The following is a 25,276-nucleotide window of genomic DNA, read 5'->3' as shown; positions in this document are numbered from 1 at the left end:
CGGAATCCAGGCCAGCCGGGGAAACTGATCCCCTTGGCATGAAACTGTCCATGGAAAAACCCCGGGGCCGACTGGGGCAGGAGGGGGTTTGAGGAACTCCACAGAATGACAATCGCAATCAGGAAACCTGCCCCCGACTGGACACGGGGCCCCAGGCACCCAGCCTCTAACCTCCCGCTGGGGAGAGCCCTGCTGCTGGGTCCTGACCCCCAATACCGTGGGGAGAGGGCTGGGGAGATGTGGGGGTGCAGGAGATGGGGTGTATTTGAGCTGTTGGTGGGGGGGTCAGAGTACACTTGGGGGGTACAAGGGGTTGGGGTGTATTGATGGGGGATTCAAAGGGGGGTTGGGTTGTGCCAGAGCTGCCCAGCACTGCAGAGTATTTTAGGGCAGGGGACTGTGACCCGCAGCCCCCTGCTATTCCAGCCATGTCCCCCAACTTTGCTGATGCCCCTCAGTCCTGACTCACAGGCCCCTGCTATCCCAGCCCGGCGCCCCACAGCTGGACATTCCCCCACCCCCATCCCTCCAGCTGATCTCACCCGCCGGTTCCTGTTCCTGCTGGGGCAATGTTTCCATGAGGTCTGTGGTGCCTGCCCAGGGGGTGGCCAGGATATCCCCGCAGTGACACGATCCCCCGGGCTCCAGTCACGGGGTGTCAGCAGCCTGACCTGAGCCGCCCCCCACACCCCAAAGGGCACGACCCTGCCAAGCAGGAGGCAGCCTGTGGGGTGAGAGCAGGCTGGGGGTCAGGACTCCTGGGTACTAGTCTCAGCTTGAGGAGGGAAGTGGGGTCTTGTGCAGATGTGGGCAAACTATGGCCCGTGGGCCACATCCGGCCTGCGGGACCCCCCTCCCCAGCCCGAGCTCCCGGCTGGGGAGGCTAGCCCCCGGTCCCTCCCCTGCTGTCCCTAGCCCCCGGTCCCTCCCCTGCTGTCCCTAGTCCCCGGCCCCTCCCTTGCTGTCCCCCTTCCCCCACACTGACGCCACCGCACAGGCAGCGCAACGGGCTCTGGCCAGGCAACAGGGCTGCCAGCTCCTGCTGCTCTGAGCGGCATGGTAAGGGGGCAGGGAGGGGGGTTGGATAAGGGGCAGGGAGCCCCTGGGGGCACTCAGAGGACAGGCAGCAGGGTGCGGTTGGATGGGGCGGAGGTTGGGGAGGTGGTCAGGGGACGGGAAACAGTGGGGGTTGGATAGGGGGTGGGGTCCTGGGGGGGCGGTCAGGGGACAAGGAGCAGGGGGGGTTGGATGGGTCAGGGGTTCTGAGGGGGGCAGTCAGGGGGCGGGAAGTGGGAGGGGACGGATAGGGGGCAGAGGCCAGGCTGTTTGGGGAGGCACAGCCTTCCCTACCCGGCCCTCCATAAAGTTTCACACCCCGATGTGGCCCTCGGGCCAAAAAGTTTGCCCACCCCTGGTCTAGTGGTTAGAGCAGAGGGACTTGGTATCAGGACTTGTGGGTTCTAGTCCCTTCTTTACCATTTCTCTCTCCTCACCAAGAGCATCCCACTGGATGGCCTCATTGCCCTGTATCAATATCTCAGCCCTTTCCGAACCCTGGAACGCTCTTGCCTTCCCCCACTCTCCTGTGGCAGGGTGTTCCCCTGGTTAACGACACGAGGCTGAAGGGATTTACAGGTAATGGTGGGAGTGAGTGCAGGTCCTGAGCTCCCAGCCAAGCACAGATCTGCCCCGGCACCTCTCTGCACTGGGGGGCTGTTCCTGGGACTTGGATGGGCTTTGGATCTGGCCCCAGCTGGGCTGGAATGTCGGCAGCTCTTCAGCTGTTGCGCTCCAAGGGGAAAAGCAGCCCCCGGCTGCCCGACCCTGCTAATCTGGGCTCCGCACCGTGCTGGGGCTGCGTTCCAGGGGGCACGAGGGGCGACAACAGGCACGAGGGGCGACAACAGGGGTGTATGGGGGGGCAGCACAGACAGGAGCAGTGGTAGCATGGGGTGGAGATAAGCTTGGGGCTGGGGGCCGGGCTGGTACGGGCCCTGCTGGGTCATTCCTGGGGCCATCTCAGGGGGATGCGTCCAGGGGTAGGGGTGTCTCTGGTGTAAAAAAGGGTCCCCTGGGCCTGGGGAGTTTAGAACAGTGTCTGTGTGTGTCAGATTGGATCGGAGCCCAGCACGTTGGTCTCCAACACAGATATCCCCATATACACCGGACCCCTCCCTCCCAGCCAACCTCCCTCAATCCCCTACACACCCCTCCATCCACTCACCTTCCCCACCTCCCTCCAGCCACACCCCCTCCCCCCTCCATCAATCTATGCAGCCACCCCCACACCCATCCAGCCCCCTGCGCCATCCCGTCTTCAGGTGTTCCCCAGGCACCTCTGCCCCTGGTCTCCCCCATTGCTAACCCCAGGAAGGGGGACTCCGTCTGCCCCCCCGCTCTGCACCTCGAGACTTGGGCAGACACCCGCTGTAGCAGCCCCCGGGGCGCCCCGATTGCCCCATGTGGCTGCCTGGTCAGGGGCAGCTGTGTAAACGGGAACCGAATCCATGCCCCGCCCCCGCGAGCCCCCCTGGGACGGGGGCTCAGCCCAGACCGGGGTCTGTCATTTAGTGGGACCCCTGGTTAAAATATTGCCCGCCCCGGCCTGTCAGCTGCCCCCCTTTTCTGTCACCCCCACGGCTCCCCCTCCCCCGAGGTCTCCCCCTCCCATCTCCCCACATACAGCCCTCCCCTCCCCTCCCCAGATCCCGCTCTCCTCCCCCCCGGCCGGATCTCCAACCCCAGCCCTGTCTGCTAAGCAGAGAATAACTTCCCCCTCCGGTCCCAGCCTTCCTGGGCGGGCCCCCCCGCCCCCATAGAGCCGGCCCTGCTCGGGGGCGCTGCCCTCTGGCTACAGATCGGTGCGCGCCGCTCGCTGGACTCCCTCGTCCCGCAGCATGGACCCGGCTCGCCGCCTGCTGCCTCTCGGTGAGCCCCCGATCCCGGCCCCGCCCCCGGCTCCACCATGTGCTCGGCCCGGGCTCCTGCTTCCCGGGCGCGTTGCTGAGCTCGGTTCACTGGGTGTAAATCTGGGGGAGTGACTCCGGTGTCGCTCCGCCGTGGCTGCTGGCGGGCTCCGGCCCCCAGTAGAGCTGGGATCCCTGCGGGCTGGGCTCCGAGTCCAGGGGCCGGAGCGGAGCTGGGGTTGGTCCCGCTTCTGACACCACTTACTGTGGTGTAAATCCCCGGGGGTGAGGCCCCGGTTGGTGAATTTTGCTGCCTGGACTCCAGGGGAGTGACGCTCATTCACACCCGCTGCCTTTACAGCGCTGTGACCGAGTGAGGCAGGATCGGGCCCAGCCAGTGCTGGTGGGGGCTGATTCTCCCCTCCCCCTGCTGGAAATCTGGAGCAACTGGGCCCGATTCTGCTCCCACACGTTTTCCCCTTGTGTGACTCCAGTGGAGTGACTCCTGGATCCCGTGCTGGTGTGAATGGGACCAGGACACTTGTGTCTGGCGGGGCAGGGATCTGCTGGGCTGTCCAGGGCAATAGAGGCTGGGCTGGGCTCGTCTCTGACACCCTGGGGAGCAGCGTGTTACTGGGGTGGTGGGGGGTGTCACAGGTTGTCCTATCCTGGCTTGTGCTCCAGAGAGAGATGATCCTTCTTTGACAGAGAGGCCAGGTGGTTTATCCAGGCTCCTGGCAAGATGGTTCTGGTGCTGGGAAGTGAACCCAGGAGTCCTGGCTCCCAACATCCCTGCTCTAACCCACCAGAACCTCTCACCGCTGGGAATAGAACCCAGGTGTCCTGACAACCACCACCACCCCCAGCTCTAACTACTAGACCCTGTTCCCTCAGGCTACAGAAGCAGGGTTTGTAAACTGATTTTCGGGGTGTATCAGCTGGACTTTATACCAGGGATGGAGAGGCACAGGGACCAGGTTTGAAAGCCTTTTGGGGACCCTTTTGGGGTGATCAGGCCTTGCATTTCCCCCAGGGGGGAATCGTTGGGTATGAGGCCCTATCAGAGCGGGGAAGCGGGGTGCTGGTGTTGTCTGTGGGCTGCTCCTCCGAACCCTCAGACGAGTCCGGAGTGGTTAATGACTGGATGCAATTGCCTGCATGTGTCCTGGCTCTGCCCTCCTCTGGGCCTGATCCTGCCCCTATTGGAGACAGGGCCAGGTCTACCCCGGCCTGCAGTGTCAGCGGATCCCAGGTGGTGGTGCCCCAAATGCCCCTCCCCCTTCCCAGCTGTTCCTGTCACGGGTTGTCCTGGGTTCAGATCCAGTCAGCTCCCCTTCCAAGCTTCATTCAGACTTGATCTGATCCTTGGGGGCAGGGGAAGTTCCACGGTCACCACCCCCACCAGCCACTGATGCATCTGAGAACTGAGGGCTGAGCTCCAGAATCCCAGCCCAGCACCTTAATCCCCAAATAGGGTGACCAGATGTCCCGGTTTTATAGGGACAGTACTGATTTTGGGGTCTTTTTCTTACATAAGCTCCTATTACCCCCCAACTCCCGTCCCGATTTTTCACACTTGCTGTCTGGTCACCCTGTCCCCAAACCACCCTGCTAAGAGGGTTGCACTGGGGCTGCTGGTGTGTGGGAGGGCGGCTGCATGGGGGATTCTGGCCATATCCCTGGGGGGATAGAGGGAGCAGGGCCCCACGATCGGGTCTCTCTGGGCAGAGTCATGGCAGCTCTTCACCGGTGGGAAAGTTTGAAGGCATCTCCCTCCATTCCGGCCTGGCTGGTGTTTGAGCAGCAGGGAGGGTCCTGGGGGCCCCTTGTCCCTGCATCTGATGCTGCAGCAGGCTGCCGGTATGTGTGAACGTACGTGTCTGTACCGCTGTGCCTGTGCATGAGTGTGCGGCACATGTGTGTGCCCGTGCGGGGTGTGGGCGCACCGGTATGTACATCTGTACTTGTTCACAGACGTGAGCACACATCTGCACGTTTGTGTGCATGCCGGAGTGTGTGTGCATGTGAACACTAGCATGTGCGGTGTGTGTGCCTGGCGTGTGGGTAATTATCCTGCTAAGGCACTATGGGGACTCGGGGGACAATTGAGGGACCAGACCCAGCCCAGCATGGACGCTTGGGCTGTGGCCTTGGCATGCAACTGTGGCGCCCCCTAGTGGCTGAGGCTGTGCAGTGCCGCTCTGTGGACACAAAGGTTCAATGGGGGCGGGGGAAGGTGTTGGGGGGCTGGACTGGCCTTGGGGATCAGGTCCCCTGTGCTCCAGTCCAGCCCACGATGGTGGAGACTAAAAATTGCTGGCAGGCATTGTATGAAATGAGTTTGGCCCTGCTTCCAAGCTCGGCATCTGGACTCCTGGGTTCCGTCCCAGCTCTGGGATGAGGGGAGTGGGGTCTAGAAGTTAGAGCGGGCAGTGGGACCCAGGACTCCTGGGTTCTATCCCCAGCTCGGAGGGGAGGGGAGTAGGGTCTAGTGGTTAGAGGAGGGATAGGCATCAGGACTCCTGGGGTTTTTTCCTAGCTCTGCCCCCGCACCAATGGACCATCTCAGAAGAAAGGCCTTCAAGGGGCCAAAGCCCTTCGCCCCGGGTGGGGTGGGGTGTGTCCCAGCAAGGCTGGGGCTGCCTGGGAACAGGCCCTGCTGCTGCCCCTGTTCTAAAGAGCCCGAATAGCCAACACGTCCCCTCTCAGGGCAGGACTAAGGCTCGTGTTTGAACGGGGAGGGGAGGTCACCCTCAGGACCGACTGCCCTGGGACGCGGCAGCTTCTCCATCACGTGGAGTCGAACAGACGGGCTGTCCTCTCTCAAGCTCTGCGCTAGCTCCATCCCCAGCTACGGGCTGGATGCAGGAATCCCTGGGTCATTCTCTGGCCCGTGCAGTGTGAGAGGCCGGATCAGCCTGCTCCCTTCCTGGCCTGAGAATCTCTGAATGAATGGCTCGGCCTTCGCTCCCCGGGAACTGTGATGCCGTCACCTCCCCAGCTCCCTCGTCCTCCATAGAGTCTCCCCGGGGGAGATCGACCGGAGCTGAATTTCAAAGCCGCGCCCCCTTTCTAGCTCCCTTCCTAGGAAAGCACAATGGGGTTCCACAGCCCGCTGTGCTTCCCCTTTCACATCACCTTGGGCACTCAGCCCCGGGTCCTTTATCATCTGGTTCTTCACATCGCCTTTGGTTAATGACTCAGAGCAACAGGCTATAAATAAACACCAACAGGAGGGGGCGGATCTGGGCCGATACCTGAGTGAAAAGCAGATCAACAGCAGCCTGTGTTGTCTTTTCGCCCCATCCCCCCTCGGTGCTTCCCCTTTCCAAGTGGGTTTGTCCATTGCATGGACACACTGGGTGACCTTGGGTAAGTCATTACCCCTCGTTGTGCCTCAGTTTCCCCATCCTCCCTTTGCCTAGTGTCATGGTCCTTTTGGGTCACAGACTGGCTCACTGTGTGTCTGTGCAGCACCGAGCGCGACGGGGCCCTGACCCCGATGGGCTCTGGGTCCCCCTGGCACCATAGGCACGTGCCTAGGGGCACCGGCATTCTGTGGGCCCCTAAAAATTCAAATTTTGCTGCTCTCAGGTCCCAGCAGGGGGCGGGGCTGGCTGAGGGGGAGACAGCCCCACGCAGTCCTGCTGCTGGAGTGCTCCTCCCTCTGCCAGGCAGACAGTGTCACCTCCCAGGGGGGCCAGTGAGTGTGGGCCGGGGGCAGGGCTTGGGAGACTGGGTCTCTGGGGGAGTTCATGGGGCATCTCTGGGCAGTGGGCGGAGGGGGGCACTGGGCGGCAGGGCACCTAAAAGTAAAAAGGGGTGGGGTTCCCCCACCGTCCATGGCTGTTAAGAGATTCTGGGTAGCAGGGGCTCCCGGTGGTGGGGCCCCTGAAGCTCCAAGCTGTTGGGGGGATGACCACCGAGCCCCTGTGCCTAGGGGTGCCCAAAATGTAAATCCAGCCCCCACAATGGGGGCTCCTGGTCTTTGTTGCTAATACACACAATAAAAGACCCAGTTGCCCTGGCCAAAAGTCCAGTTCCCAATTGGAACCAGTTAAAAATATGACCAGGGATCCCAGCTGGGGCTGATTTCCCAGAGCACCAGGTTTCTGCATTTTTAATTCCACCATTGGCAGGGCACTGACTGGCCCATTGGCCCAGGATTGGCAGGACGGGGGCGGCTGGGGGTGTGTGCAGCTGAGTAGCGGTTATCATCTGCCCATGGTGCCTTACCCGGTCTCTGCCTTCCAGGGCTCTGCATCGCCCTGTGCCTGGGGGGCACCGTGGCCCAGAATAACGGCACACAAGGTAAGGCTGACTCCTCCTGGCTAACCTTCCCCAGCGCTCCCAGCTGCCCGGGGTCTCCGGCCTCCGCCCCCTCCGGTCCCTTTCCCTTGTGGGAGGAGAGCAGAGTCAGGGGTCTGGCGAGCCGGGAGCAGCCCCTTGGCGTAGGCGTCTTGGGGTGGGTTTATAGAGCACGGTGGGTGCGTGCAGGGGAGAGGAGAAGGCCCCTGTGTAGCCCTCCCCTTCCCTCCCCAGCCCCGTGGCCAGCAGAGAATAGACACTGGGGCCAGGGGTCTACACTGGGGGTGGATTGAGGGGCAGATCCCCTTTGTAGCCAAGGGCCGTGTTATTGACCAGCCCGAATCAAACCCCTGATGGCTCAGACGTTAGAGGTGGCATTTGTAGGTGCCCCCCCCTCAAAAAAATCGGGCTGAACTGAAACCTGGGACCCACGTGCCCAGCTGGGGGGCGTTTGGGATCCGGACTCTGCGCCCAGAGCCCAGCTCTGCTGCGAACCCCAAGATGGGATTCGGGCAAATTCCCATTGACCCACTGGGGTCCCCCAGTGCTGCACCCACCCTGCTCCGTCTGCTCCCATCCCAACCCTGCAGCCGGCTAAGCTGCGCTGGGATCCTTCCCCTCACGCTGGCCAGAGGGACGGATCCCAGTGGAGCCCCAGACACCGGGCAGCTAAAGGATCCAGGAGCCCCCGTAGGCAGGTCACAATCTGGGTCATGGGAGGCAGCTCAGGATCCAAACTAGTCTCGCGCCCGACTCCGCTCTCAGTCAATCCAGAGCAGAGCCGGGCAGGAATTTCCCAAGGAACCATTTTTTGCCAGAAAATGCCGATTCGGTTCAGAGGAATGTTTGGTTTTACTCGGGGAAAAATTGCCCGGGGGGGGGGATGAAATAATTTTCAAAACGAACAATTCCCGTTTTCCGGTTCGAAGCGAAGTTTCGGTTTGAAATTGACGCTAACGAGAGTAACGACGACAGCAACAAAGGGGAGAAAAATCGGGTGAGATGGAAAACGTTTCACTTGAAGCGACGCCCGGCTCCGGCGGCTCGGCCTGTCTGTGCCGGGGGCTCCCCGGGGAGCCAAGGCCCCTGTGCAGCCGAGGGCAGCTTGTTGCCAGGCGGTGGATGGCGTCGGAGCTGTTTGCCAGGCGCCCAGGGACGAAAATCAGCGAATGGGGCGTGTGAAAGGAGTCGATCCCACTGTGTGTGTGTGTGGCGGGGGGGGGGAGGAGCCGCTCTGCGCTGGCTGACCCTGCCCAGCTGTTCCCGCCCCTGCAGGTACCACTGAGGACTGCAACAGCCATGTGCTATGCCCAGCAAACGCCAAGTGTGTGAACAACACCCACTGCACCTGCCTGGATGGATACCAGTCACATGGGAATCGCTTCTTCACCGACCCAACGGAGGCCTGTGACGGTAACGGGGCTCCCACGTTGTCCTGGGGGGGCTGGGACAGAGCAGGGGATTAAGGGCCGGAGCAGCCAACTCCACTGACTGCAGGGCCTGTTGGGGGAGCTCAGCCCGGCTGGGGAATGGGGGAGGGCAGCAGCACGGGTGAGCGTCGCCCTCCTGGGGATCGAACCGGGGCCTCCAGAGTGAGCAGCAGGAGTGGCTGCAGCAGGAGCCAGGAGTGTTGGGCTTTGTGAATGGGGCACAGGGTGGGGGGGCCCATCACACTGACCCATCTGAATCCCAGCCTGGGCCCGAATCAGCCCCTGGGTGTCCTGGGGCAGAGGGGCCCCACGGGAGCAGAATGGGGCAGCCCTGGCTATACTCCCTTCCCCCACCCACAGGGATCCAAGGAGGGAGGGGGCAGAGGAGAAGCAGCTTGTCACCCCCCCGAACACACAGGGAACCTGGAGCCCCGGGGGGACGTCTCCCACCCTCCCCTTACATGGGGGATCTGGGTGTTTGTGGGGCCGAATCCCCCCTCCCCCGTACCTGGCTCGGGGGGGCTGTTTCCGACACTCCAGCAGCAGAAATGGGTAACTGAGAATCAGGCCCTTAATCACTATCCGCTCAGGGCCCCGGTCGCCTGGGTCCTGTCACCCAGCTCAGTGCGGGGGGCTGGGGGGGTGATACGGGGAACGTCTCCCTGCCAGGACTGTACAGAGCGTCCCCTCTCGCATTACAGATATTAACGAGTGTCTGGGGCCGAGCCTGGCAGACTGCGGACGCTACGCAAACTGCACCAACGTGGCTGGGAGTTACTACTGCACCTGCATCGATGGTTACGAGCCCAGCTCTGGGAAAACCAACTTCACGCACGCGAGTGACAACACCTGCCAGGGTGAGGTCTCCCCTGGCCCCCACTGCACCCTGCTCAGTTTCTCCCCCCCATGCACACACCCCTGGGCTCGTTCCAGGCTTGGTGCTGCAGTAGAGGCTGCTGCCGGCTGCAGCAAAGGCACCTGATCCACTCACTGGGGCTGTGATGCGCTGTGACCCTCAACTGCTGCCCTAGCGCGTGGGGGCCAGGATCTCCCCTGCTTCGGTGTTTGAATTGGGAATAAACCCCTAGGTTTGCAGGGAGGTGCCGGGGAGACGGGTGGGGCCCTCGCTGTCCCCAGCACACAGAATCCAGGCTGCTAGTGCCCCTGAGCCTGGGAAGGGGCCTCGTGGATGGTCCACATACAGCACAGTGCGCTCTGCCCCCTATGGGCCTTGGGGAGCAGGGAATAGCCCCAGCACGGGGCACCGCGGCCACGCCCCCAATCTGCCCCCTCCCTCAGGGCTGGGAGCAGAGCCTTTTCCAGCCCCACACTGCAGGGAGCCCCCTGGATGGGAGGGTGTTTCCTAGGGGGCCATTATGCCCCCTTAGGCAGCCAGGGCGGCCTGACCGGAGAAGGGGCCGGGGCGATCCAGGCCCTTGTTTGCGACGTTCATCCGGTAGTTAGAGCTTGTATTGAGTTCTAGCCGGCCGTTCCCATGGAAACCGCCCTTTACACCCCCGTTTGGGAGGCGCAGAGCACCGGGCCTGTGGAACTGGGAGAACTCAGGAGCCCATTCGTTCAAACGCTTCCCCTGGCAGAGACCTCGCCCAGCCGTTCCTGCGCCCAGCCCCCGGCCGCGTGGGATAACCCCAGCCAGTGTCCTGGGTCGGGTCTAGGCACAAGAAGAAATCAGCGCCGCAGGTATCTCAGCCAGCGTCCCGGGGATTGTCCGGGGATAGCTGGTATCGGGAGCCGTGCGGAGAATCCCTAGGGCTTGCCCCCGGGGGGAATTGATGGCGATCGCTGTTCTCTTTGGAAGCGCACTGATTATTCCAGACCAGAGTGTCCGGATGGGGAGCGATTCCACAGGAGCTGTTACCACCAATTTTCCCATGTACTTAAGCCCCTAGAGACACCCAATCTCAGAGCTCCCTGCAACTCGGAGCGAGTTTGGAAGCCGCGGGACACCCATGTGCCCGAGGGAGGGGAGAGCGCTGGCCGCACCACTGAGAACCCAGCGCATGGCGCCCCTTCTCCAGCAGACAGAGCATCGGAGCTGGAGGAAAGCGCTTTGGAGCAGCGGCTGTGCTGTGGCTGGATGTGTGTACAGTGCCTGGCACCACGGGGCCCCGGCTGCGGCGCTACCCGCTATAAACATCCCAATGGAACCAGGACGGGATGGATAAGGACGCTGGAAGCTCCGTTCCCATCCCGCATGGACTCTTGGAAGCCTTCGGGGGCGGAACCCGATTGTACGTCGTTTCCGGAATAAAGCAGGTTCTGGAAAGGCGGAGCCGCCTTGGTGCTTTCAGGAGAACCCGCGAGTGTCGCAGGGTCGAGGGGCGGAGGAGGCAGCACTTGGCAGGATGCAGCCGGTCGGTTCTTACAGGTTCAGTCTGTCCCGGGAGCACCTCAGCCTCTGAAGAGGCAAAACCTAAGACTGAGAAACCCAAGATGCTCTTTTGTAGCAGAGCCTTGAGGTGGGGTCAGGTCAGGTCTTTGCAAGGCAAACTGGGCTGAGACGGAGCCGAGGACTCTGTGTTGGATCAACCTTTAATACAGCTTGGGCTCAAAAAGCCCAGTAGTTTCTGGAACCCCATTAACCGAACCCTCTGCATTGCTAAGACTGGGAAAGGAGCTGGTATCACAAAGGAACCAGCTTGGGTCATCCGCAGGAATCAAACCCAGGACCTATCTGCTGAAAGTACACAGCTCAGCTGCTGGAGCTAAGGGAGTAACTCCATTAGCTAGTTACTGTAGCAGGCTGTTAGCTACTTATGGGAACCAGCCACTAGACCAGGACAAACGTGCTCTCTCCTTCTTCCGTGGCTCTCGGCCTTCGCTAGAGCCTGGCACATACAAGCCCCCTCACAGGCCTGGCGTAGGCCCGTTGCCTTCCAAGAGGTTTAACAATGGAGCAAAAGTTGAGTTTCCTGCCGAAGGAACAAGGGATTTTTTCCAGCCCTGATGCACTCCCGGCCGTGAGCCAGGGGACACAAAGCTCCTCTCAGTGAGGGGGAGCAGAGGGTAAAAGCTGCATGGTGAGGCAGGGGAGACACATTCTTGGCCTTCTAGGGAGGAAGGAAGCTGAAAGAGACAGGTCTAGTGGGTTGGGTATGAGTCTAGGGTTCAGGAGACTTGGGTTCTAGTCCCAGCTCTGTCACTGCTGGGTGTCCTGGGGCAATTCCCTGCCTCCGTTTTCTCTCCCACCTCTTGTCTATTTAGTCTAGAAGCTCTTTATGGCAGTGTGTGTGCAGCGCGCTGGGTGCTGCCTTTATGCAAATAATGACCGAGGGGAAGGGACGTAGTGGGAAATAGCAAAACGCTGTCACGGGAAAGAGCGAGAAGGGGAGTCTGAGACAGAGCTTCTGGAGCACGGCCCAAGGGAAGGATCCGTGAGCGCTCTTGACTCTCCCCACTGATTGACTTGTTTGCTGATGTCCAGGCGAAGGGGATTTTACCCACAAGCATTTCTGTGAGAAGCAGAGGCGTTATGGATAAATATTGGGGAGAGCTTAGCTTTCTTCTGTGGCCCTGCCCCTATTTCATCAAGAAGGGTCGCCATCCATCTGTCCCAAGGGATGGTGACTGATAGGCCACTACCAGGGCCAGCTCTAGGCACCAGCAAAGCAAGCAGGTGCCTGGGGCGGTACATTTGCAGGGGCGGCAGGGATCCAGCATGGGAGCTGAGAACCAACAGGGGGCTGGGAGCTGTAGTTCCTTGGTTAGCTCCCTGCCTATAGAGCCAGCCCTGGAGCAGGGAAAGAACTACATTTCCCAGCATTCCCTTGGCCGCTATCAACAAGAAAGGGAGGGAGAGGGAGTGAGTGAGATAGCTGAGACCTCATGCTGCAGCTTGCGGTGAATGGAGAGCTCACTGCTAGAACGGGGTGGCACTGTGAACGGTAGGGATGACATATTTTAACATTCAAAAAAGAGGACACTCCACGGGGGGTAGCCCCGCCCCACCCACTATCCACTCCCTCCACTCCCACCCTCTGCATTGGGAGGGAAATCCCGGACCTTTTGAGAGTTTTACAAATTCCTTCCGGATGGCTATTTAAAACCCCAAAAGCCGGACATGTCTGTGAAAATACGAACGTATGGTAGGTAACCCTACAATGGGGAACAAGTGTGCCCAAGGAGTAGAAGGCTTTGGCCCAGCTATCCCCTTCTGAAGACATCCCCAGCCTGGATTAGGGATACTGGTGTGACCCCACCTTGCAGCCCCCAAAGAAAGAATTGGGTGGACTAAATGGACAGTGCCCCTCTCTATCTGAAGTCTAGCAAGGGAGGTACGTGGATCCCACTAGAATTTAAAATGAAAAGTAAGGGAGGGGAGGCTGTGGACCTGGGCAGCTTTAGATACAGTACCAGGCACGTAGGACGATTTCCACTTCTGAGCCATGGAAGCAGAAATTGACTTTTCCTTTCCAGATTTAGCTAATATTCAGAAAGGGAATCTAGCACCTGCCTTCCAGAGTTGAACACCTCAAAATTCAGGCGTGCTCAAGCTCAGTTTGGGCAGCTGTTACTTCATTTCTCCCAAATCAAATATACTGATCCACTGTAACCTGCTGTAGAAAAAGTAGGATAAAATTGAGCAAGAAATGCTTCCCAGTGGTTATTAGGACTGGAATTGCTATTTTCAACAGCCATTGCCTTTTTGTTTGTTTGTTTGTGTAAAAGGAAGACAGTGATATTGCATTGGCAAATTGCCCATAGAAACAAAGAGTGGAACAAAAGAATAATAAAGGCACCTCAACTTTTCCTCATTTATGGAGGACAGTCTTATAATATGCATCTAGATATCCTCCAGTCACACAAGCTGAAAATTGTTCCACTTTACTGCAGTTCTGTAACCATATGGGAACCAATCCTGTCTGTGTTCTGTGCACATCCAAAATTCCTGCTGAATGACCCACCCTGGGAGAGAGTTACCAGTGACCGAGGGCTGGGGCGGCAGGATGTGCAGTTTGGGGGAGAGAGCCCAGGGGTTGCAGGTTGGGGGGCAGAGCTGGGGTGGCAGAGGGTGCGGGGGGGAGCCCAGGGCTGGGGTAGGGGGCAGCCAAAAATGTTTTTGCTTGGGGCGGCAAAAAACCTAGAGCCGCCCCTGCCCCAGGCAGGAGTGAGTTGAGATGAAAATCTGATATGAAAGCTCTAACGTCTGCTCCTCTCTTCCCATCGTTCCAAGTTCCCAGCATTAACTCCAGCGCTGAGTACGAGGGAATCAAAGAGATGTGCAGGAATTTCTCTCTGCGGGTACGTTTGAACCCATCATTCATTTGCTGGGGATTTTGCCCTCTGGTTTTTACCGCCAATATGGAAATTCCCAGACAAAAGCCTTTGCTGTTGGTATTACAGTGACCCCTGTAAACCCCATCCAAGATCAGGGCAATACTGTATTTGTTCCTTTCATCGCTGGGACTCGATCTTCCTCATCCTTCTAGGCTTGTCTCATCTACATGCGATCAGCTGTTCAAATCCTTCTCCATTGCAGTTTGTCTTGAAGCAGTTCCTCGGAAACTCTGCAGCTCATCAAATCCTTTTGTGTGACAGTCACCCATCTAGTTTGGGGTCTCCCAATCCTCTTTTATCTTCTGCATCTACGTTTAGTACCTTGTTTCCTGTTTGTTCTTCTGACCTTCTTGTCACACGCCCACACCATCTGAGCCTGGTTCCCTCAGCTTTTCTATCATTAGTCCTATTTTCACTCTTCCCCTAATTCGCTCATTTCAAACATGGTCCGTCCTTGTAACTCCAAGCATCCATCTTAACATTTTCACTTCCTCTGTCTTCAAGAATAGCTCCTGGCTCTTCCTCAGTCCCCGGCTTTCGGAGCCATACAAAAGTGCAGGCCTGATCACCGTCTTCTAGATCTTACTTTTCTGTTTGACAGGCGTTCGCCTATGGCAGAGCACTCCCTCGCTTCTCTCCCTTTACTCCAGGCCTTTCCCAGTCTGCTTATAAGTTTTTTGTTGAGTTCATCTTTTTCTTGTACTATCATAGAATTGTAGGCACGGAAGGGACCTCGAGAGGCCATCTAGTCCAGTGCCCTGCAATCATGGCAGGACCAAGTATTATCTAGACCAGAGGTGGGCAAACTACGGCCCATGGGCCACATCTGGCCTGCGGGACTGTCCTGTCCGGCCCTTGAGCTCCTGGCCGGGGAGGCTCACCCCCAGCCCCTCCCCTGCTGTCCCCCGTCCCCCACAGTGACGCTGCCGCGCGGGTAGTACAGCTTGCGCCCACCCACCTCCCAGGCTTTCCAATAAGCCTGTCTTGCCACTCTGAGCGGCATGGTAAGGGGGTGGGGGGAGGAGGGGCTGGATAAGGGGCAGGGGGTTCCAGGGGGTAGTCAGGGGACAGGGGGCAGTTGGATGGGGCGGAGGTTTGGGGGGATCCTGGGAGGGGGGGGACAGGGAGAAGGGGGGGTTGGATAGGGGGTGGGGTTCTGGGGGGGGCAGTTAGGGACGGGGGTCCCAGGAGGGGGCGGTCAGGGGACAAGGAGTGGGGGGGAGGTTGGATGGGTCGGGGCCTGTCAGGGGGCGGGGTGTGGATAGGGGTCGGGGCAGTCAGGGGACAGGGAACGGGGGGGGTGGATAGGGGGTGGGGTCCCGGGGGGGCGGTTTCGGGAGTGGGGTCCCGGGAGGGGGTGGTCAGGGGACAAGGAGCAGGGGGGTTTGGCTAGGGGGTGGGGTCCTGGGGGGGCGGTTAGGGATGGGGGGGTGCTCAGGGGACAAGGAGCGGGGGGGTTGGATGGGTCAGGGGTTCTGAGGAGGGCAGTCAGGGGGCGGGAAGGGGGAGGGGGCGGGGAGGGGGGCCAGGCTGTTTGCGGAGGCACAGCCTTCCCTACCCGACCCTCCATACCATTTTGCAACCCCGAAGTGGCTCTTGGGCCAAAAAGTTTGCCCGCCCCTGATCTAGACCATCCCTGACAGTGTTTGTCCAACCTGCTCTTAGAAATCTCCAACGATGGAGATTCCACAACCTCCCTGGGCAATTTATTGCAGTTCTTAACTATCCTGACAGGAAGCTTTTCCTAATGTCCAATTTATACTGCCCTTGCTGCAACTGAGGCCCATTGCTTCTTGTCCTATCGTGAGAGGTTAAGGAGAACAATTCTTCTCCCTCCTCCTTGTAACTACCCTTTATCTATTTGAAAACCATTATCATGTCCCTTCTCAATCTTCTCTTTTCCAGACTAAACAAACCCAATTTTTTTCAATCTTCCCTCATAGGTCATGTTTTTAGACCTTTAATCATTTTTGTCACTTTTCTCTGGACTTTCTCCAACTTGTCCACATCCTTCCTGAAATGTGGCGCCAGAACTGGACACAATACTCCAGTTGAGGCCTAATCAGAGCGGAGTATGTGTGCAACTGATTGTTCCTTCCTAAATGGAGTACTTTGAATTTGTCCTTGTTGAATTTCATCCTATTCACTTCAGACCATTTCTCCAGTTTGTCCAGATCCTTTTGAATTTTAATCCTATCCTCCAAAGCACTTGCAAGCCCTTCCAGCTTGGTATCGTCCGCAAACTTTATAAGTGTACTCTCTATGCCATTATCTAAATCATTGATGAAGATATTGAACAGAACTGGACCCAGATCTGATCCCTGTGGGATCCCACTCGATATCCCCTTTCAGCTTGACTGTGAACCACTGATAATTACTCTCTGGGAACGGTTTTCCAACTAGTTATGCACCCACCTTAGAGTGGCTCCATATAGGTTGTATTTCCCTAGTTTGTTTATGAGGTCATGTGAGACAGTGTCAAAAGCCTCACTAACGTCAAGATATACCACGTCTACCACTTTCTCCCCCCATCCACAAGGCTTGTTACCCTGCCAAAGAAAGCTATCAAGTTGATTTGACAGGATTTGTTCTTGACAAATCCATGCTGACTGTTACTTATCATCTTATTATCTTCTAGGTGTTTGCAAATTGATATCAAACCTTCTAAAACTTCTGTAGCTTTGCTAGTGGCTGGCCCTAGACTTACACGCCCATTGTCTTCCTGCAGGAGAGCACTGAATCTACAGACCATATACTCTGATTTCTTCTGCTGGTTTTCATGCCATTTCTTTCCAATATGCATCTCCATGTCTCCCTGCAACTTCCTTCACTTCCTCTTTCCTATCCCCCCACGAGCACTACGTCAACTGCAAAAAGCATGTGCCGGGGGCCACTCTCTGTCTGCTTTCTGTCAATGCATCCAGCACCGACGTGAACAAACAGGGGCTTAGTCCCAAGCCTCGATGTATTCCAGCTGTTACTAGAAACTGTTCCCTTTCTCCACATGAACCTCGCGCTGTGGCAACAGCACCATCGTACATGTCCTGGACACGTCTGATATAAAAGCTTTATTCACTCAATGAGGGGTGTCAGGATCAGGCCCCTGCATAAGGCAAACACCAATGTCGGTCGCCCTTCAGCGCCTGCAGAACTCACCCTCTGCCCTGGGTCTCTCTGCAGGGAAAGCGGAGCGGTGGAAGCAGCAGTTTTTGCTCTTTCTTTAATTCGACCTTAGAGATTTTGATGTCCACGTGCGGAGATGGGAGTGCGGCGTTATCACTGGAGGTGAGAGGCTCCGTCCCTGGAATGTGCCCTGCAGGCTAGTGCCCCTGTGTGTGCCCCAGAGCCCTGTGTGGTGCTGTGCTGGGTTAGGAGTCTCATCTGGGGGGAGGGAGCCATGTAGATACTCTTCAGAAAAGATCTGTGCCCTCCACTGCTGTGGAGAGGGGGGTGCACCCTCTAGTGGTGTTTGTCTGTGTCTGCGCGCACATGGCCTCTAGTGGTGTGAGTGCACGTTTGTGTTTGTCCACCCACATGCGCCCTCTAGTGTTCAGAACTGTTGTTGTTCATCAGAGGTGCTATACTGCTAACAGTTAATGGGGATTCTACTTCAGCTCATCTGTCAGTGACCTGAGTTTTTCAGGCAGCAGGATCTGGGCTCTATCCCTGCCCTGCCAGACATTTCTGAGCAGCTGCTGGATGCAGCATAGAGACAGCCTAGGAAACTGTGGGCTTGTGACAATGTTGTTCCCTGGCTTCTCTAATGGAGGGATGGGGGAGTGGGAGCGAAGACGGAATGACAAAGGTTTCTAGCCCCAGTTGGCTTCAGGTCCCAGTGGGGCCCCGAGTCAGCCTCAGTGGACCCCCTTTGTAAAGGGCTCCCCCTCTGAGAGTATTGCAGCCCCCTCAACTGGGAGAGGCTGTGATGCCCGATGCCCCCCGGGAACACACAGGATGTGGCACCTGAACCCCTGGACTCCTCGCTCCCAGGGCTTTTCCTTTCCTGTCCCCAGAACGCGACTCGCTCTTTCAACTCCATCCTGAACAGCACCTCCCTCTGGGACGGCGGAGACAAGGGGGACGTGGGGTCGTGCGTGACAGTCCTGCTGCAGAGTGTGGAACTGGCCGCGCTGGCCACTGCGCTCCGGTCTCCGGAGAGGACAACACAGAACGTGACGACAGAGTCTCTGGGTGAGGGGGGACGTGTGGCTCTCGGCGCCACCTGCTGGCTGCCGTGAGATACGGGGTTATACACTGTGCCCCAAATCCACTGGAAGTTAGAGCCTATATACCATTGTGGATGTGAGTCTGTGTTCAGTACAGACACAGACCAGCACTGCCCCTGCACCAGGAAATATAACCCAGCCCCGCCAGTGCCCCCAGGAGCAACAGCAATGGCCGAGAAGGGTTTAAATGTAATATTTGGCATTCCACCACTAGAGGCTGCCAAGCTGAGCCAGGCGCCTCCCCCCACCCCCCCACCCCCACTACGCCCCCTGCTTGGGACTCAGCATCCCCAGGGAGACAGAGCCAGAATGGGGGGAGGGGATACGGGGGGTGATCAATGGTACTCGGCAGGGGGGGCTCCAAACTTCCCCCTCCCACAGTGCGAAGTGCCCTGAAGCCCCCCAGCTCCAAGTGGAGTGGGGGGGGGGGTGGATCAGAATGGACAGATTCCCAGGGAAGTGGTTTCAGAGCGAGGGGCTCTGTCATTCCTCATCCCCACCCCCCACAGCTATCGAGACGCGGCTCGTCACCGGGAACTGCAGCCGAGACAGCAAGGTCTTCACGTTGAGAGCTCACGAGGAGACGATGGACGTGCACTGTGATACAGTCACCGGGGCAGCCACACGAGGTATCATCCTGGGGATGGAAACACCCAGGGCCCAAACCACGGCACAGAGCAGTTCCCGGACACCGAACCCCAATCTAGGTTCCCCCTCCCTCCCTCCCCGTCGATCCCCAGGCCGGGCCCTGGCCTCTGTCTCTAGCCCTGGAGTGCTCCTTGCTGGCTGAGCCAGTGGTTCTCAGGCTGTGGCCGTAGAGCTGACACCTTCGTTCCTGCCTGTCCCACAGCTTGAGCCCCGAGCTGTGAGGAGTTGGGGGCGCAGAGGGGAGACGGCTCATGAGAGGGTCTCTGGTATGAAGTGGGCCCAGAGAATGGAAAGGGCAGGGACGCACTAGTCTAGCCAGACCCCCAAATGGAGATGTGGGGGCCCAGGGTAACGTGTACCCTCAGCTTCCATATTCAGGGCCCCGAATCCTCCAGCACCAGGGGAAGCTCATCCCTGGCCTGCCCCCCTCCTGGTCTCGCTGAGAAAAACTGAATCTTCATCTCAGCATCCTGCAGCTTGACATTTCCAGACGGTTAGTCCAGTGGCTAAACCTTGAGTTGTGGCCAGGATCCTGGGTTCCATTCCCAGATCTGCCACAGACTCACTGTGACCCCTGGGCACCCGGCCGGTCCTTCTTTGCCATAGCGTCCCCAGCTCCCTAACAAGGGATCATCTCCTCTCCCAGCAGGTTTGGGGGCTGCTGCTTTTATTTCCTACTCCACCCTGGACTCCATCATCAGTGCGAGACGTCTCAGCGAGGGAAATCTACCGGCTGGTGGGAAGCTGGAGAAGAGTCATCTCAATTCCAGGGTGGTGAGTGGGGCCATCGGAGACGGGAGACCCATTCACCTCTCCAGACCCGCAAACTTCACCCTGCGCCACAGACAGGTGCGTGGAGATCCCCTTGTTTTGCTCCATATCTGGGGCTCCAGAGGGACCTATAGAAGGCACCATCTCCTGCCGGGCATTTGGACCGTGCTGCCTTTCTGGCTCCCGATGGTCCTGAGAAGAGGAGGCCTCCTTAGTCCTGATGCGCTGGGGCTGTTTTAAGGGAGGAGGTTACTGGGGTCGCACCACGACACATGGCTGTGCAAAGTGCTCTAGGGTAACAATTCCTCTTAGCTCACCCCTAAGCCGGAATAACTGGAAAGCCGCTTTCTGTAGATAGTGAGGTTCAAGGAATCATTATGAAACAGTGATACGGTAATGAAGTGGTTAGGGTGCGCGTGTGTGTGCGTGTGTGTGCGTGCACACAGCACTGCCCTCTGCTGGATGCAGTCACAACTGCTCAGCCATGTGCCATGTGCCTTGTAGTGCTAACAGCTAGCAAGGATTCATTTCCCTTTTGCTCCAATAGCAGGGCCTGTGCTTTTGCAGCAGCAGGATCTGCGTTCTCTCTCCGCTGTCACTGGGATGGCCCCAGTGGGCACTGGGGACTGCGTGGGGAGAGCCGAGGAGCTGTAGGTGGCCTCGGGTTTGCTATAGACATGTGATAACAGAAACGACGTTCTGTGGTCCCATGAGGATGATTCTGTTGTGTTTCCAGGCCAAAAAAGAGGAGGACGAGGCTCTCTGCGTCTACTGGAAAGTAGTGTCCGAGAGTGGCAGCTGGTCTCTGGACGGCTGCACCACCCTGCACACGAACAGCACTCACACCACCTGCAGCTGTGACCATCTCTCCAGCTTCGCTGTCCTAATGGCTCCCACCACAGTGACGGTATCTCACCGTGAGACTCAGATCATAGGGCAGGACCCTGAGCTCTGCACTCAGCCATGGGCAAAGCTCTCCCTGGCATGACTGGAGGCTTTGCTGGGGAAAAGGCTGAGTCGGAACCGAGGGGGCTGGGCTGGGCTCACTGGTGATTCCCCCTTTGCTGTGTTACAGGAGAGTTCCCCACTGACCATCATCACCTACGTGGGACTGACCCTCTCCCTGCTGTGCCTCCTCCTCGCCATCCTCACCTTCCTCCTGTGCCGCTCCATCCGCAACGTCAGCACCTCCCTCCACCTGCAGCTCTGCCTCTGCCTCTTCCTGGCCGACCTGCTCTTCCTCACCGCGGTGACTCCCACCGGCAGTCGGGTACGGCCTGATTCTCCCCTGCTCTGTTCCTCCACTCGCAGCAGGGATGGGGTGTGTGGCTTTGAACCCCTTTGTGCTCCCTGGATTCTGGGCTGTGCAGGAAAAAGGGGAGGTTCCCGGGGGGATGTTTCCACCCCGTTAGGTCCCTTCACACTGGGCACAGTGGTCTGAGTGTTCCCAACCCCTGGAGTTCAGCCAGTTTTATCCGTATGTCAGTCTCCCTGTGCCTCGATTCCTCTCCTACGTGACTTGCCCATGGTCACCCAGGGACTCTGTGGGAGGGCTGGGAACAGAACCTGGATCCCCTGAGCCCTGCTCCCCTGCTCTAACCACTAATCTCTGCTCCCTTCCTGCATCAGCAATGTGCACCCGCAGGACCCTCCGTAGACCGAGGAACCTGCCGTCCCTGGGTCATGGAGCGCTATAACTGGAGAGCTGTGCTAACAAGAATCCCGGTGTGACACCCACCCCCCGCCCCCCCGGCAGGTCTCCCCCATACTCAGCATTTCCCTTCCCCACCGCAGTGTCCCTGGGCTCTCTGTCTCCCCCAGGTGGCATGTGCTGTCATTGCTGGGCTCCTACACTACCTCTTCCTGGCCTGCTTCAGCTGGATGTTGCTGGAGGGGCTGCACCTCTTCCTCACCGTCAGGAACCTGAAGGTCGTGAATTACACCAGCGCCAGCCGGTTCAAGAAGAGATTCATGTACCCGTTCGGCTACGGCTTCCCAGCCCTGGTGGTGGCTATTTCTGCAGCGGTGAATCCTGATGGCTACGGAACTTCCACACAGTACGTGCAGCGCCCATCCCGAAGGGGAGCTGGGATGTGGCTTCCATGCACTTGTCCAGCTCACCCCAGCTCTGACATGGACCTAGATTTCCCGGCTCACCCCACCAGGGAGCTGAATGTCCCCCTGGAACCCTTCCCATCCCCAGTCACACTAAGCTGCCCCGAGCGCTGTAGTTGAGTTGCCCACCTGTCAGACATCTGCACTCCTCACCCCACTGATGATGCGGAAGAACAATCCAGAAAGATCCCAGCTTGACGCCCAGCTCCCAGGCTGGGTTTGTGGGGCTGGTGGGTAGGAAACAAATGCACCTTCTTCCTGTGTGCAAATCCCTGAGGATCCCCCCTCTAAAGTGAGCGACTTCATCAAAACAGGGCGTGGCGTGTTCTAGACACCCCAGGCGAGATCCTCAGCTGGTGTAAATCAGGGCAGCTCCACTTCCTTCAGTGCAGCGAGGCCAATGTCCATCCGCTGCATGTCTGGCCCTTCATCAACACTGCGCCCATCCACCAGAAAGGGTCATTTGAGGAGGTGGAAGAGGAAGTGGGGGCTGAAAGCAGGAGATGCTGAGGTTCATGGGGGGGCTGTTTGCCTGCTGCCCGCAAGAGAGTCGGCCATGTCACAGGCAGGCTGAGATCCATCTCGCTTTGAGAGCCAGCTGCCCTGTGACACCCCCTCTCTGCCCCCGGGGCTGAAAAAGGTCAATAATCCCATTAAAGTCACCTTCTTCCTCCCTCCCTCTAGCTGCTGGCTCAGCCTGGAGAGCGGCTTTCGTTGGAGCTTCCTGGGTCCAGTCTCTGCCATAATCCTGGTGGGTACCTCACAGAACCACAGGGCCCCACTCTCCTCTCACCTCTGCGACCCCACTGATTTCAGTGAAGCAGGGAGGAGAACGTGGCCCATGAAACACAAGGAAAAACCCAGTTAGGTCCCACTTGGCTCATCTGCTGTGGTCAGTCCCGGGATGAGTCCCTGTGCTGTATCCCCAGGCCTACAGCCTTTACTCGGGCACAGCTCCCATGGACGTCAGTAGGAGTTTTACCAAGTGAAGACAGAAGAGTTTGGTCTAGTCCAGTTAATGACCCAAGGAACGAGGAAGGGAGAGGGCTCCGCTCTGCAGTGGTTTTTGTAGGGGGGGGGAAACAAATGTCCCTAAATATTCCTCCGTACCCCCTGGGGAAGTTTTGGGGGGGGGGATTTCTTACAGCGTGAAAGTGGCAGGAAGTATTCTAGAGGCAGAATCTGGAATCTCTGAGCCTGATTCTACTCTCAGTTACACCAGTGTAAACCCAAATTCACTACTGATTCCACTGGAGAGGCTCCATATTTAACTCTGAGCAGCATCTTGCCTCTGTGATCCCATTGATCCATCGCAGCCCTAGCTGTGCTGTCGGCCCCATGCATGGGGAGGGACCGAGAGCTGCCAGGGGATATTACGGGAGAGGGGATGATTCCCACCAGAAATGAGCAGTCCCTGGTTCTGCAGTGTTCGGATCGGTCCCCTGGGATCGTTCTCTGCCTCAGCTGGAGTCACCGGCCCCGGATGGGATGTTTTACAGGAAATATTTCCCACTCATCCCACAGATAAATATAACGTTCTTTGCCCTGACCCTGTGGATCCTGAGAAACAGACTCTCCTCCCTCAATGCAGATGTGTCCACCCTCAGAGACCACAGGTGAGATGGCAACAAAACAGTCCTGGAGGGTCAGATGCCTTGGTTTGGAGGGTCCATGGCACTGGGAGGGTGTGAGGGATTGCAGGAGGGGAACAGCATATCTAGGATCCATAGGAATGAATTCCCATAGTGTTTGCATTGACAGTAACCCTGTCCCGCACAGGAAAGCTGGGGCCGGTAGCTCCACCCCACTCTGCCCAGACCCTCCTGACCCAATTGCTCTCATAGGGTATTGTAACGGGATCTCTCCATCTGCCTTTATCCAGGTTACTGACCTTTAAAGCCATCGCCCAGCTCTTCATTCTGGGCTGCACATGGAGCCTTGGTCTCCTCCAAGTCGGCCCAGCAGCCACGGTCATGGCGTATTTATTCACCATCGTCAACAGCCTGCAGGGAGCCTTCATCTTCCTGGTGCACTGTCTCCTCAATCGCCAGGTAATGCCCACGCCCCGTCAGCGCCCAGCACCTTCACCAGCCTCGCGGTGGCCATGTCTGATCTTCTCAGAGTTAGTTACATAGTGCAGTGACCGTGTCTCTCACTCTCCAGGTGAGAGAGGAGTACAGGAGATGGATCAAGGGGTTCCGAATGTTCAGCATGAAATCTCAGACATCCGATCTATCCATGTCTGCTGTCCCCACCACCAGCACCAAGACGGTAAGAGGTCCTCTGCTCTGTTCCAGTACCAGCCTGTGAAACAGGCATCTCTAGCTGGGTCTCATCACTGCTGTAAAGGTGATTTGCCCCCGAATGATGCAGGATTGGTTATGAGCCAGCTGGGAACGTCACTGCAAGTGTTAGTGAGAGTCGGTCACTATCCAGGGGTATCCTAGATGTCTTAGGCACCAGAACAGAATGCCCTGTCCTGGCACCTCCGCGTTCCCTTTCCTTCTCTCTCCTGAGAGCTCCAGGGGTCACTCACTGTGGACTAGGCCGGCATTGGCTCTTGCAGTGTAATGATCTGAATATATCCAATTCTCCCCTGGGATTGAATCCTTGTCAGTGCAGACGGATCATCCCCAATGAGCAGTCAGCACCGTGAAGAATTTCCCTTGGCTCCATTATGCCTATGGGTCAGGATCCAGGGGCTTTGTGTGTCGCCTCCCAGAGACAACCCAGCAGTTGGCACATTACACTCTCAGTGGCCTTGGAACCTATTGTCATTTTTCTGCTTTTCTTGCCAGGAGTAACCCTTCTGCCACGTGGAGTCGGCAGCAACCCGGTCCAGGTTCAATACCTAAGGGTTCCAATGCAAAACAGAACCGGCTGGAGCCCCCTGTGACGTTGCGCTCCATATGCTTTATGGAAATATGCTTATGAATATGACATAACTGGAATATGCTTTACGCTAAATACCCCTTGTATGGAATCTTTAGAAAGTTTGTAATCTACTAAGTGTGTTCATCCTATTTGTTTGCATGTATTATTTGGGTGAGTGGGAGCTCCGAGGTCCCCTGCTCCCCACGGCAGCTGAGCAGTTGTGGGGGGGTCCTACCGCCTGCAGCAGCAGGGAGCTCCAGTTCCCCGCCACCTGCAGCAAGTGGGAGGTCTAGGGTCCCCCACTGCCCACGGGGGATGGGTTGCCGCAGGGCCTTCTCATCCCTCCCACAGCGGCTGAGAGCTCCGGGGGATCCCCCCTCTTCCCACTGTGGCTGGGCAACTACAGGGCGTCCCCCACTACCAGCCGCAGGGCAGCCGGGCACGCTTGGTAGTGGAGACGGCCTTCCCCGTCCACGCCGCCACGCCACATGCAACCCCCTTCCACGGCGTCAAAATGATCAGCATCGCAGCTGAGCCCCTCAGGGAGGAAACAGGCCCGGGTAGCGGGGCCTTACCAGGTGGGGCCCAGTGGAGGCGTCCAGGGGGTGCCCTGTGGCCTTCCTCCCCCATCAGGCTAGGGAGCTCCCCGCCCCCTGGTCAGATCTGGGGTTGGGATTATTGGGGGGCAGAGCTAACTGGA

General features: G+C 58.2%; 1 protein-coding gene and 1 pseudogene across 1 annotated transcript in view; both read left to right on the top strand.

Moving 5' to 3' along the window:
* LOC135891961 (adhesion G protein-coupled receptor E5-like) overlaps positions 1-11,067 on the top strand; it is a 61,177-nt gene extending 50,110 nt beyond the window's left edge. Inside the window, exons 22-25 of the mRNA XM_065419644.1 lie at positions 7,161-7,217; positions 8,490-8,627; positions 9,346-9,501; positions 10,922-11,067. Of these exons, the coding sequence (XP_065275716.1) occupies positions 7,161-7,217; positions 8,490-8,627; positions 9,346-9,501; positions 10,922-11,067 (497 nt within the window). The remainder of the gene's footprint in view (positions 1-7,160; positions 7,218-8,489; positions 8,628-9,345; positions 9,502-10,921) is intronic.
* A 2,728-nt stretch (positions 11,068-13,795) lies between these two features.
* Positions 13,796-24,666, top strand: LOC135892073 (adhesion G protein-coupled receptor E3-like; annotated as a pseudogene).
* Positions 24,667-25,276: the final 610 nt, after the last annotated feature.

The sequence above is a fragment of the Emys orbicularis genome, chromosome 19 (assembly GCF_028017835.1).
Source record: "Emys orbicularis isolate rEmyOrb1 chromosome 19, rEmyOrb1.hap1, whole genome shotgun sequence".
Classification (NCBI taxonomy): Eukaryota; Metazoa; Chordata; order Testudines; family Emydidae; genus Emys; species Emys orbicularis.
This window is presented reverse-complemented; position numbering and strand designations above follow the sequence as displayed.